General features: G+C 37.6%; 1 protein-coding gene across 1 annotated transcript in view; it reads right to left on the bottom strand.

The window, feature by feature from the left end:
• The window catches only part of TASOR (transcription activation suppressor), a 44,460-nt gene that overhangs the window by 17,134 nt on the left and 15,850 nt on the right, over positions 1–11,476 (bottom strand). Inside the window, exons 9-15 of the mRNA XM_015826854.1 lie at positions 10,759–10,864; positions 8,875–8,978; positions 7,239–7,342; positions 7,012–7,084; positions 6,513–6,587; positions 2,961–3,647; positions 1,858–2,261 (exon numbers count right to left, since the gene is read on the bottom strand). Of these exons, the coding sequence (XP_015682340.1) occupies positions 1,858–2,261; positions 2,961–3,647; positions 6,513–6,587; positions 7,012–7,084; positions 7,239–7,342; positions 8,875–8,978; positions 10,759–10,864 (1,553 nt within the window). The remainder of the gene's footprint in view (positions 1–1,857; positions 2,262–2,960; positions 3,648–6,512; positions 6,588–7,011; positions 7,085–7,238; positions 7,343–8,874; positions 8,979–10,758; positions 10,865–11,476) is intronic.

The raw sequence follows: 11,476 nt of genomic DNA, 5'->3' as shown, positions 1-11,476 counted from the left end.
TGTTTGAGTTGGAATGCTGTCTATGATAATTCTGTTCGAGGGGTGTGCTAGGACAGGGACTGGCACAACCATCAAAGCTGCTTATGCTTCCTGTGCTTGTTTCCTAAATAAATACATAGTATTTCAATTGTTAATTACATGGTGCTATGTATATTAATATAGCATATGATAAGTGCATGTGTTTGTGTCCATGTGCATCTGTGAGGGGTATGTATTTATATACACACATACAAATGTTACACTGTTAATTTTAATCATTTTAATATACAGTGTTCATAAACTAACACATTTTTGTACTATATTAATTTAAATCATCAATTAAGCACTAATGTGATATCCCTATCTGTATTTACTGCGGCTCTTATTTTCAGGAAATTCAAGTACAACCATTTGAATTACGGTAAGTCACTTTCAGACAGAAAAGAAAAGCAACTGTCAAAACTGCAGCCTGGTGATAGCGCCAGCAATACTTTTTAGTTATTTACTATATAAGATATATTTCAGCTGGACGTGTTATTTGTTTCAGCTGGAAAGAAGCTATTTTAGAGGAAGCAACCCTTCCCAGGCTCCCAAGATCAATTTCATCTCTTGGTCTCTTCCAATGAAGGAATGATTATGCCCTCTCCCCATTACCGACTAAACAGCCAACACAGTCACAAATAGTATGAGAGTAAAAAAGTCATCTTCAACACTCGAACTGCCAGTACATGACAAGCATAGCAAATCAGATAATAAGCCCTAGTCAAACTTTTGCTTGTGCCTATTTTGTTACTTTCTCTATAGATGCTCATTATTTTAAATCTACTCCTGGCAATCCTGATGTAAATATGTTCATACATTGAGCATTCAAGCCACATGGAACTTCAAGGGTTGTAATACAGGAAGTGCTTTATACGGAGTTAGATTGATTCATCTAGTTCAGTGCATATCTACATGACTGGCAATAAATCACCAGGACTTTGGATAGGTATCTTCCACAGAGCTGCCTAAACGTAGCTATGTTCAATTCACTTATATACAACCCTTCCTAAAGGAATTCTGCTCTAATGTTGTCCTATTTCTGCATCAGTCTGGTTTCACTAACTAAACGTACCTACAAATGTCTCCATTTCAAGCACTGAATTTTTTTCCCCCAATTTGGAAACTATTCAGCTTACTATGGGAATAAAGGTACATTGTTTTAGCAGTCAAGTCTTTTAGTCTACCTTCCTTCCTGTCTCTCAAATAGTGGGGGGAAAAATAATAAAGAACTGCCACTTAAGGTGAGCTGATTTTGCCAATGAAAAAGAAGTCTCCACCAAAAGGAACAATATTTTTTATGTACCTAGGCTCCAAGACTGAAGTAGTAACAAGAAACTCAATGTTACAATAACTACAATGTCATGTGGAAAGCCAGTTTGGTGTAGTGGTTAAGGCATCAGGCTAGAAAGTGGGAGACTATGAGGTCTAATCCAGCCTTAGGCACAAAACCACCTGGATGACTTTGAGCCAGTCACTCTCCCTTAGCCCTCGAAAACAGGCAGTGGCAACCACTTCTGGAATACTGTCAGGAAAACGGCAGTGACTTGTGCAAAACAGCACTAAGAATCAACACTGTGTCAAAGGCACACAAACGCATGTAATTATATAGAAAAAGAGCTATGTCACTAACTTGTTCTTCAGATTCAAGTTAGATTTTCCCACTGAAAATGGCATTAACTAGTATAACACAATTGTTCAATATAGCAAAGTTTCATGTTAACCAATTATTTTTAGCTTTACTAATCTGATCTGTCCTCTGATTTTGTTAACTGTGAGAGTTTTTAATTGCTCTTGAAGTTAAATTGCAACAGATTTACAAAATGCAAACATTCTTACTTTTAACGGTAGTATATGATCTGGATCTGTTTCAATAGAGGAGGCATCAAAAGAATTAGGCAAACATGTTGCACTTTTTTCTAGTGTGACTGGACTTTGGGGATCCTTGAACTGAGTATTTTCATGTGTAGTAATAGGAAGCTCAGGTTCTTCCTTGATCTTTGGTGAAATGGGATTGTATTCAACTGTTTGCTTTGAATAATTTTCTACTGAATCCTGTTTAACCAATCTTGCTGTTTGAAAATCCGCATTCGTAAGCACTTCCGAAAGTAATTTCAAAACACCAGATAGGTCAGTAATTGGAGGATCAGCAACATTCTGTTGTCTCAAATCGGTATCACGCCCACCAAGATCAGCTATCATCGAAAGAAGTGATTCTGGTGCTCTGTCATCTAAAAGTCCAGCTGGGGTAGGGGTAAAAATATACAGAAAAAACAATTATTATGCTAAAAGCTTTCTACTATCCATCAATTGATGGATATGATACACACAAGAAAACACATTTCTAATATTCTACATTTTGAGCCTAGTGAAAAAAGTATTCAAAGACAAAAATGGATGTGCTCTTTGCATAAAATATCAGCAGTTACATTTATACCGATTTTCAAGCCCAACAACTTGCTTGGATATTTTTAATGAACAGCTAAGCCCAAGAAATCTGACTTGGGTAGTACCTACAGGAGAGATCACCAGGAAATCTCACATTTGCTGACTAGATTGGGAAATTTAAAAAAAAAAAATCTCCAAAAGGCAACAGTTGCAAACTACTAAGAGTATATTATTGCCAGAAAGACAACACGGACATTTCCATGCAATAGCCAGGAATGGGGATTTTTACTTACTTAAATGTCAGGGAGTTAAATCTTCTGCACTGCAGATTCCATACCCACAAAAACTGATCGAATGTGCCCAATGCCAATCCACATAATAACCAAAATGCTGAATTTTAACTAATACAAGCAATAAAAACTGTATGAATGTAAAATGCAGTCATTCGATATGAGCGATTTTTAATTTGCATTAAGATTCAAAGTGTAAGAAACATGCTATAACAATTAGATTTATATTTTCCTAAACTCTTCAGTTAATACAGACATTCTTACCTTCATAGTTTTCTAATGTATTGCTCATTTTTAACTGCTTTTGTGGGCTCTCTCCTTTACTTCCACATTTTCGTTTCCGCCTGCTTTCATTTTTATTGTCTTCTGAGTCAGATTCTCTGTCTACATGTTTCTTTGTATAATGAATTAAATTAATCAGATCTTCAATATTTCCTCTATCACGATCTCCAGAGTGAACAGACTTTCTTTTGGCAACTAAACTTTCATATTTTGATCCATTTCTTTTGCCAGCTTTTTTTCTTCTTGTAAAATCAGATTCATCTTCCAGGGCTTCATAATCTGAAACAGGACTGAACTGCTGAGGTTTTCTATTACTGTCCATTATTTTCTTCATTTTAGAAATAGGAATCTGGTATGCTTCTGAACCAAAAATATAGGACTGCAAACAGTTCTCAAGATGGGATTTATTTTTAGGACCAGAATACAGAAATGTTTTCTCATCCAAGTTTCCTTTATATTGATATAAAACAAATTCTTTATATTTACTGTATCGTTTAAAATAGTCCTTTATATATTTTTCCATCAAAATATTCAAGTCAGACTTAGAATCTTTGCGAGAATGTACGTATGCATAATGCAATGACTGGATAAATCTTGGAAGCTCTGGTATAACTTCATGCGTTTCATCCAATACCAATGTATTCTCATTTTTCTGATCACTTTTGTGCACTATGTTCAGAATAGGATTTAAAAAGGGGGGGAAATGAAAAAAATCAGTAAGCAATACGATGTCTTCCACCGTTCCCTGAATAAACTTACACAATCTGCCTTTGCTTAGTGGAATTAACACATGCATTTCTCCCTCAACATTTTACTTAATAGCAACTAAAATAGGTTACGCTGAAGAAACATAACATGCTCAAAATCTATCTTGGGATTCCTATTCTGCTTGTACTTTAAGATAAAAACCTGAGATATTTTTCACATGTTCATCAGGAAGGATAATGGGGATGGGCAGCCATGGAAAAATGTGCTTTTTCAACACTATACTTAGTACTTCAAACAAGAATTTGACAAACCTCTGTATTATATGCATACATATAATACAAAGTGTGAAAAAAAATGCTTACAATATAGATCAGTGGTGGCGAACCTATGGCACGGGTGCCAGAGGCGGCACTCAGAGCCCTCTCTGTGGGCACGCACGCCGTCGCCCCAGTCCTAGTCTTCAGCTGGGTTTTATAAAACCTTTTCGCTTTAGGCATCTGCCGCCGTGTACAAAAAAAAGTTTCAATCAGTCAATTTCAACTTCTTGCGGGGAAAAAAAAGATCTTGCAAAGTTGGAATTGATTGATTGAACTTTTTAGTCCCACCCACTGCTGTTACCACTGCAGCCACGCCCACCCAATGGGCCACACCCACCCGGCACCCGACAATGCATAAGTGGGTTTTAGGTTGCAGTTTGGGCACTCGATCTCTAAAACGTTCGCCATCACTGATATAGATTGTTTATTGGATTGCTATTTCTTTATACCAGTATTTGTTACTGCTTTACTGGAAGACTGAATTTCAAAAGTCTGGTTTTGTTGCTAGTTTTTATTAAATGCAATGTTCTCACTGATTACGGAAATAATTTTGGAACGGACATAAAGCCTTTTAATTAATAAATGCTGTACCATTTAACAGCACACAATTTCATTTATAAGTATTTTCAATTTACCTATCCATCAACTTGTGTTGTCATACTAATTAATACATGCTTATTTGATACATACTTCCACACACATGCTAGTGAAATAATCAATATATCATTTTTTTAATAGCTGTAATTATACAGATTTTGTTCTGAAACTTAATCAGTTAACAAGCATTCTTAGATGTACTAAAGAGATCAATATAGAAATATTTGCTTAGAAGGTACCAGCTAAAATGCTATTTCTAAATTACATAGATAATTTGCCAAGTAGTGTCCTACGATACAGTGTAGGTCAACTCAGAACATATTAAATATGAAAAAAGTTAAACTTCAAAAACTAAAAACTACTCATGAACCTGACAAAAAGGAAGATATACTGGAAATGTATTGTTTATCCCTACAATAGATATTATTAAAAGGATAACTATGTTGGTGCTCTAAATTCAGCTTGTGATTCTGCGTGGCCAGCTATATTAGCTTGAAGAAATGTATAACTATTTCATGAATCATTTAGTTTATGTAATTAATTTTGTACTGGTTATATTAATTAAATCAGAAGCTTAGTTACAGATTTCTTTTTAATACTTTGCCAGATAACAATTATGAAGATTGTTCTAGACGTATGAAGTTTAGGGGAGTTAATTCTGAAATGTCAAATTTTTCTTTTTATAAACTTATGGTAAAGCAGAGTGGAGAATGTGATATTATTTACTTACACTGATAATTTATCATTCACAATGCGCTCAGCCTTTATTTAGTCTACCACTTTAATTCCAGTAAGCATTTTTAATATAACAAATTTGACCCAGAGAGCCATTGATGAAGGTAAGGTATCAGGGCTGGAAATTGAAGACCGTGAGGTCTAATCCACCTTAAGTAGGCATAAAGGCAGCTGGATGATCTCAAGTCAGTCATACCATTCCATCCCAGGAAGCAGACAATAGCCATTTCCAAAATCTTGCCAAGAAAATTGCAGAAACTAGTCCAGGCAGTCACTAGGAGTTAGCAATGACTTACATGGACAAAACTTTTTTAAAAAACCCTCTCTTTAACTTTGCTTCTTCCCTCTTCTGAATCCACTTGGATTCTGTCTTCCTTTTTGCTCTTCATTGACAACTAAGATTGTAGATAACATGTTCTTCCTTGCTAACTGAGGTAGGAGAAAGGGTGAGATTCTCTCCTTTCTTTCTTGAATCAGCGTTCAATACCTCCCATGTTCCACATAAAATTCACTGCATTCTAGCCACCTTAAGAAGTAATCCCCTTTTCTCATAAGATAAAGACTTTGCTGCAGATTTATTCTAAGGATACCACTCCAACACTTTAATTACAGAGTCAGGAAATTATACCCCATAATCCCGTAAGGAGGAAAGCTGCTTTAGAAATGATGGGATTGGCTTATAGTAAGCAAACTAGTTAAGACACATTTAAATACAGCAAATGCAGCATTTAAAGATATTCATAGGAGTTAACTAAGTTAGGTTTTTCTTTCAAGATTTCACCACTTTTTCCTCAGGCCTTAAGGAAAGGAAAAGGTAAGAAAATATTTTGACTATTATTTTTTTCCCTTACTGTAATCTAAGGGCTTTACCACCGTCAGCTTTATCAAACAAAAGTACCAAACATTATGAATGCGCACTGGTTCTAAGAAAAGTCAGTTGCAGCTATAATCTTTTGATTATCTTTTGATAATAGTTAACAAATTTTCTCCTTCCTGCCCACTGCTGGGCTAGCACTCGTGGCCACTAGAACTCCAGCCTACTTTAGAGATGAAAATCAAGTCTGGCTTCACTATAATCCAAGGCTGGATCTGCAACTTGGCATTACTGTTATTGTGTCAGAAATACAACAATAATTAACAATGGACATACCTCCACATTAAATACTGAAAAAATTACCTGTAGTCATTAAATTTCTAGGCTTTTGAAATAGAAACAATGCTTTCAAAACCCGAGGTCTTCCTGTTCGATTATCTGATTAAAATATAAAGGGGAAGTGGAATAAAAGAGAAAATAAATGTTAAAAGATAGCAAAATACTACTCCCGTGGTGGCGAACCGGTGGCACGCAGAGCCCTCTCTGTGGGCATGCAGAGGCCTTCAGCTGGGTTTTATAAAACCTTTTCGCTTTAGGCCTCCGCTGCTGTGTGCAAAAAAAAAGGTTCAATCAATCAATTTCAACTTCTCGCGGGGAAAAAAAGATCTCGCAAAGTTGGAATTGATTGATTGAACTTTTTAGTCCCACCCAGTCTGCCGTTACCACCGCAGCCACGCCCACCCGGCACCCGACAATACATAAATGGGTTTTGGGTTGCAGTCTGGGCACTCGGTCTCTAAAAGGTTCGCCATCACTGTACTACTCAAAGCAATTGCTCAAGAAAGACATAGCATTTGCATACCATATGGGGAAGCCATTTGATAAGGAGAAAGAAGCAAGAGATATCCTCCATCTACAAGTGGTTTTAAAATAACCTACAAAAAAGACATTTAAATTAGGAATGGAATTAAAGTATAACACAAAACAAGTTTTGTTCATGCTGTAATTTCAAAAAAAACCACAGGTCATGTTGTTTTGAAATTTCCAAATATGCATACAATAAAAGTATAGAAAAAAATCTATACTCACCAGGTTGTCTGTCTCTAGCTTCTGAAGTAAACCTTCCAAATTGCTTCCCGATCTAGTCTTTTCCACAACTTCAAACAGACTACAATACATGCCATTCTTAAACACTGAGAATATAGAAAAAAAGGGCTGTCAATAAGCCATCTCATTAGAGAACAAAGTTAGTACAATGAGTCTAAAAAACATCACATAAGAGAATTTTCCTCCCCTTTCCTCCCTCAATAAGCAAATTCTATGGGAATAAATTTAACAAACAAACAAAATAAATCTGCTTGAATAGGATAGGACTGGAAGGAAGGTACTCTTCAGCAATGGGGAACCACTCGTTTTTGGAAAGAACTGTCCAGGGCAAGTTCTACATTACATTGGCTCAAAATGGCTCATCTCTCACTTCTCTAATCCCACAAGAGAACAAGAGATTGGGGAAGTTCCCTTCCATGAAATTCTCTTTAAAAAAAATGTACAAAATCTAACTCAACATTAAGCAATGTGATGTTGTGGACTATAGTCATTACTAAGGTGTTCAAAATGGTCTGAATTCAAAAGAGCCATCTAGAATGTTTTAAGCCTGAAACAAAACTGGTGTTTCAAATGACATTAAGTGTTTCGTGCTACACTGAGCCATGCAACTGAAGTGTTGTCTACTGATTTTTTGTCCCCTGCTCTAGACCAGAGGCCCCCAACCTTTTGGGCACCAGGGACTGCTTCCGTGGAGAGAGGTTTTTCCACAGACCGGAGGGGGCATGGTTTCACCTGCTGCCTGCATCCTGCAGATGGGACTTTGCTTGTTTGCACAGCCCGGTCTCTGGCATGCGGGGATTGGAGACCCCTGCTCTAGACAGTATAGAAGGCAATGATAGTCACATTGCTGTTATTACCGACTTAAGACTGGATGGACTGACCTAGTGGTTGGAGTTTAGAAGTGAAGCAATATGGATCTAGGCAGCCCATAACACTGTAAGGAAGGCATTCTCATCTGATTGCTATCAATGAGAGACAACTAAAGAAGGCTTAAGATTGTAATTAAGGACCTGTAACTGGACTGTGCGTCACTGCAGCTTTCTCTGTTGCTGGAAATAAGTACACCTGATTGCTGATCTCCAAATTAAAACTCACTGAAGACTTAACTGAAATCAGGTCTTATTTTACATAACAGTATAATGGAATATAATGGAATTGGTGAGGAGAGAAAAGTGTGAATTTTCTTCCCATTCTCTTGATCTTCAGATGAACTCCCTTAAGAATTTGAAAGTACATCTCCTCCAATCCACATCCCATCAAATAAAGAAAAAGTTGTTTGCTATTTTGGAGGAAATACTTTTTTTCAGTTAAATGTTCTGTGAATCCTAGCAGCAACACTGTTAGGATTGCTTGTTATATATACATACAAATTACAATTATCTCCATTTTCCCTCTTTTTAAACAGATGGATGTCACTAAGCACTCCAATCATTTGCCACCAACTCCAGTTTATGACCAGCTACATACTCCTCCCTCCTAACTAGAGTTTTCTCCTTTTGTGTTCTAACAATTATAGTACTGCTCAATCATTCTAAACTCTCCATTTAACTAGTAATCTTTTAAAAAGAATAATTATATTAGTATATCTTGCTTTCCTTAACTTAGAAAAAGTTCTTACCTTCCCTTTCTCCCAAATAAGTTTCTTTAGCCAACACTCGTGATGATAATTTCTGAGCCAAATTTTCAAAGCTGATTACCATTTCAACATCAAGCTTTTCAGGACTAGTAGTGATAGAAGAAAAAAATATTAAGATTTCATTACTCTTTTGTTTTAGTCAAAACTGGGTTTTTTTCTTTCATACCCTAAAAGGAAAATCTGGAACTGTGCAAAAACTGTTTACCAAGAATCGGATTAAGAAAAAAGTTGCAACCAAGTTTGTGTAGAAAATGTGAGGGTAGCAAGACTCAGTAGACAGACAGACAGTTTGAGGCAAACTTGACTGTAGGCTCTGAATGCAAGATAACAAGATTAACAACCACCGATGGACTGGGGACAAAACTACAGAAACCAACTGATGCGGGTAAATTTGTGAATCCTTCTTCTGAAAAGGCAAAAAAAATAAAATTGACAATGGGTGCCTGGAAATCCAAGGAGGCTAAGATCTCAAGCAGGCATGCCAGCTGGTAAATATCACTGGATCTACACCTAACTAAGATAAGTTAGGTCCATGTCATAGAAACTAATTCATAATTAGAAATCACACACACACATACAGTCCCGAAGACCAGAACAGCGAGAAGACTGCATATATAGCCACTAAAGCATAAAAGTTTATAATGCTGGACTTGGACTGGGAACACTCAGCTTCAAATCCACCCTTAGCCATGTAAGCTCACAGGTGACCTTCAGGCTAGTCACTTTCTCTCAGTCTAACATACATCTCATAGGGGTGTTGTGCTGAAAAACTCGGTGCCACCTTGCTTTTCTGCAGAAGTGGGATTAAAAAACAAAATAAACAAGTGGTTCTAGACCAGGGGTAGGCAACCTTGGCTCTGTTATGATTCGTGGACTTCAACTCCCAGAATTCCTGAGCCAGTATTCTGGGAGTTGAAGTCCACGAGTCATAAAAGAGCCAAGGTTGCCTACCCCCGTTCTAGACTATGGGGGATTGGCCTCCTGAGCCAACATAGAACAGTCAAAGTAAGATTGGGACTTGCACTTAAGCAAAAAGTTGTTCATCAGATTAGTTCATTGTATATACATGCCTTCCAGGCTTACTGGTAGAACTTGCAAGTACATCACTGATTGTTGACTGTGTATCACAGAGTACTTCTCCTACTTTTGTTGATCCTGTATTGTATATCCTTCCTCTATAGGAAGCTATTTTGGGGGTAAGATTAAAATTTACCCGTGTGTACATATGCTTGCTGTTGTATTAATTTCTTCAATGAATTCTGTCTTAATAAATTGTTCTTGGGTCTTGTATACAACCTGGGTAGCAGTGAGATCTAAGGAAGCTAGAAATGTATTTTAGCAGGTAAAAATAAAATTACTAATACTGTGCAGAGCTAGAATGTTCTAGTCCAGTGGTGGCGAACCTAAGGCACTGGTGCCAAGAGGCAGCACTTGGAGCCCTCTCTGTGGGCACACGTGCCGTTGCCCCAGCCTTGCCTCCCCCCGTGACCCTACCAGCAGCCCTCCTGGAGGAGAGTTGCCCCCAGGCGTGGCCCACGCGGAGTAGCGCAGCCAAGGACATGGCAGCCAGGCAGCGTAGACAAGACTTCCCTCACGCCCCATCGCGGTTGATGCTGCAGGGCACGGGAAGAGGGCGTGGCCGCCATGGTGCTGCTGGGCTGCCTGGGCGATCTGCGGCGGGCCCTGGAGGCGGTGAGTGGCCCTGCGGGCAGGCGGGGTAGGGGCGGGGCAGGGGGTGGAACAGGGGCGAGGCCAGTTTTTGGGCACTCGATCTCTAAAAGGTTCGCCATCACTGTTCTAGGCTTTCAAAATTTTAGATAATCTAGTCAATTCAAACTGATTTCAGGTCTGGTTATGAATACTTACAGCTTGCAGGGAAGCGTAGGGCGTTTTTCAGATATCAAAGCAGCATGACAAACAAGCTTTCCTTTGTTTAAAAGTTGCCCTTTCCATAAAGTATAACTTGCTTTATCTACAATATAAAAGGACAGAAATATTCAAAATACTAATCTAATGTTTCTGAAAAAGAGGATTTTAATAATTAAATTATCAAGGCAATTATACTGTATGCAGTGTCAAAACACCATTGCTAACAGTAAGAACAATTCACTTGATAGTAACGAATGACCAGGAATTCTATACAAGTAAGTTTGGATAGAAAAGACAAACCTTCCTACTCTGTCCGACCTAACTTCAGTTTTAGTTTTTGTACAAACAGGGAAGAAACCTGTTCAATGAGTTTATTTTTGCTTTTACTACTGAATAAAAATAAATAAATAAAATAGTAATGTTTACTGTGTGTTTAAATCCAGTAGGTAGAAAAATAATATATCTTCTTATGAAATATTAATCTTATTGCCAACAGCAGCCTGTAGCACAGGTGAGAAATAGACAGAACATCTCCTCCCACTTCCAGGTTTTTATCTAAAATCCGACATGATGATGGGCATGAACATAACATCTTTTGTCCACTAAGTAAATGGAATATCCTTAAATAGTTCCTTTCTATATCAGTACAATGCAGGTAGTCATATTCAGGTCCCATATGGATCTATCTCTATGGAAGACACTAGTGTAAGATCTT

This window comes from Protobothrops mucrosquamatus, unplaced genomic scaffold (assembly GCF_001527695.2).
Source record: "Protobothrops mucrosquamatus isolate PMUCROS unplaced genomic scaffold, P.Mucros_1.0 scaffold3343, whole genome shotgun sequence".
In the NCBI taxonomy this organism is placed as follows: Eukaryota; Metazoa; Chordata; class Lepidosauria; order Squamata; family Viperidae; genus Protobothrops; species Protobothrops mucrosquamatus.
Note: the sequence above shows the minus strand (reverse complement) of the source record. Positions and strands in the feature narration are given on the sequence as shown.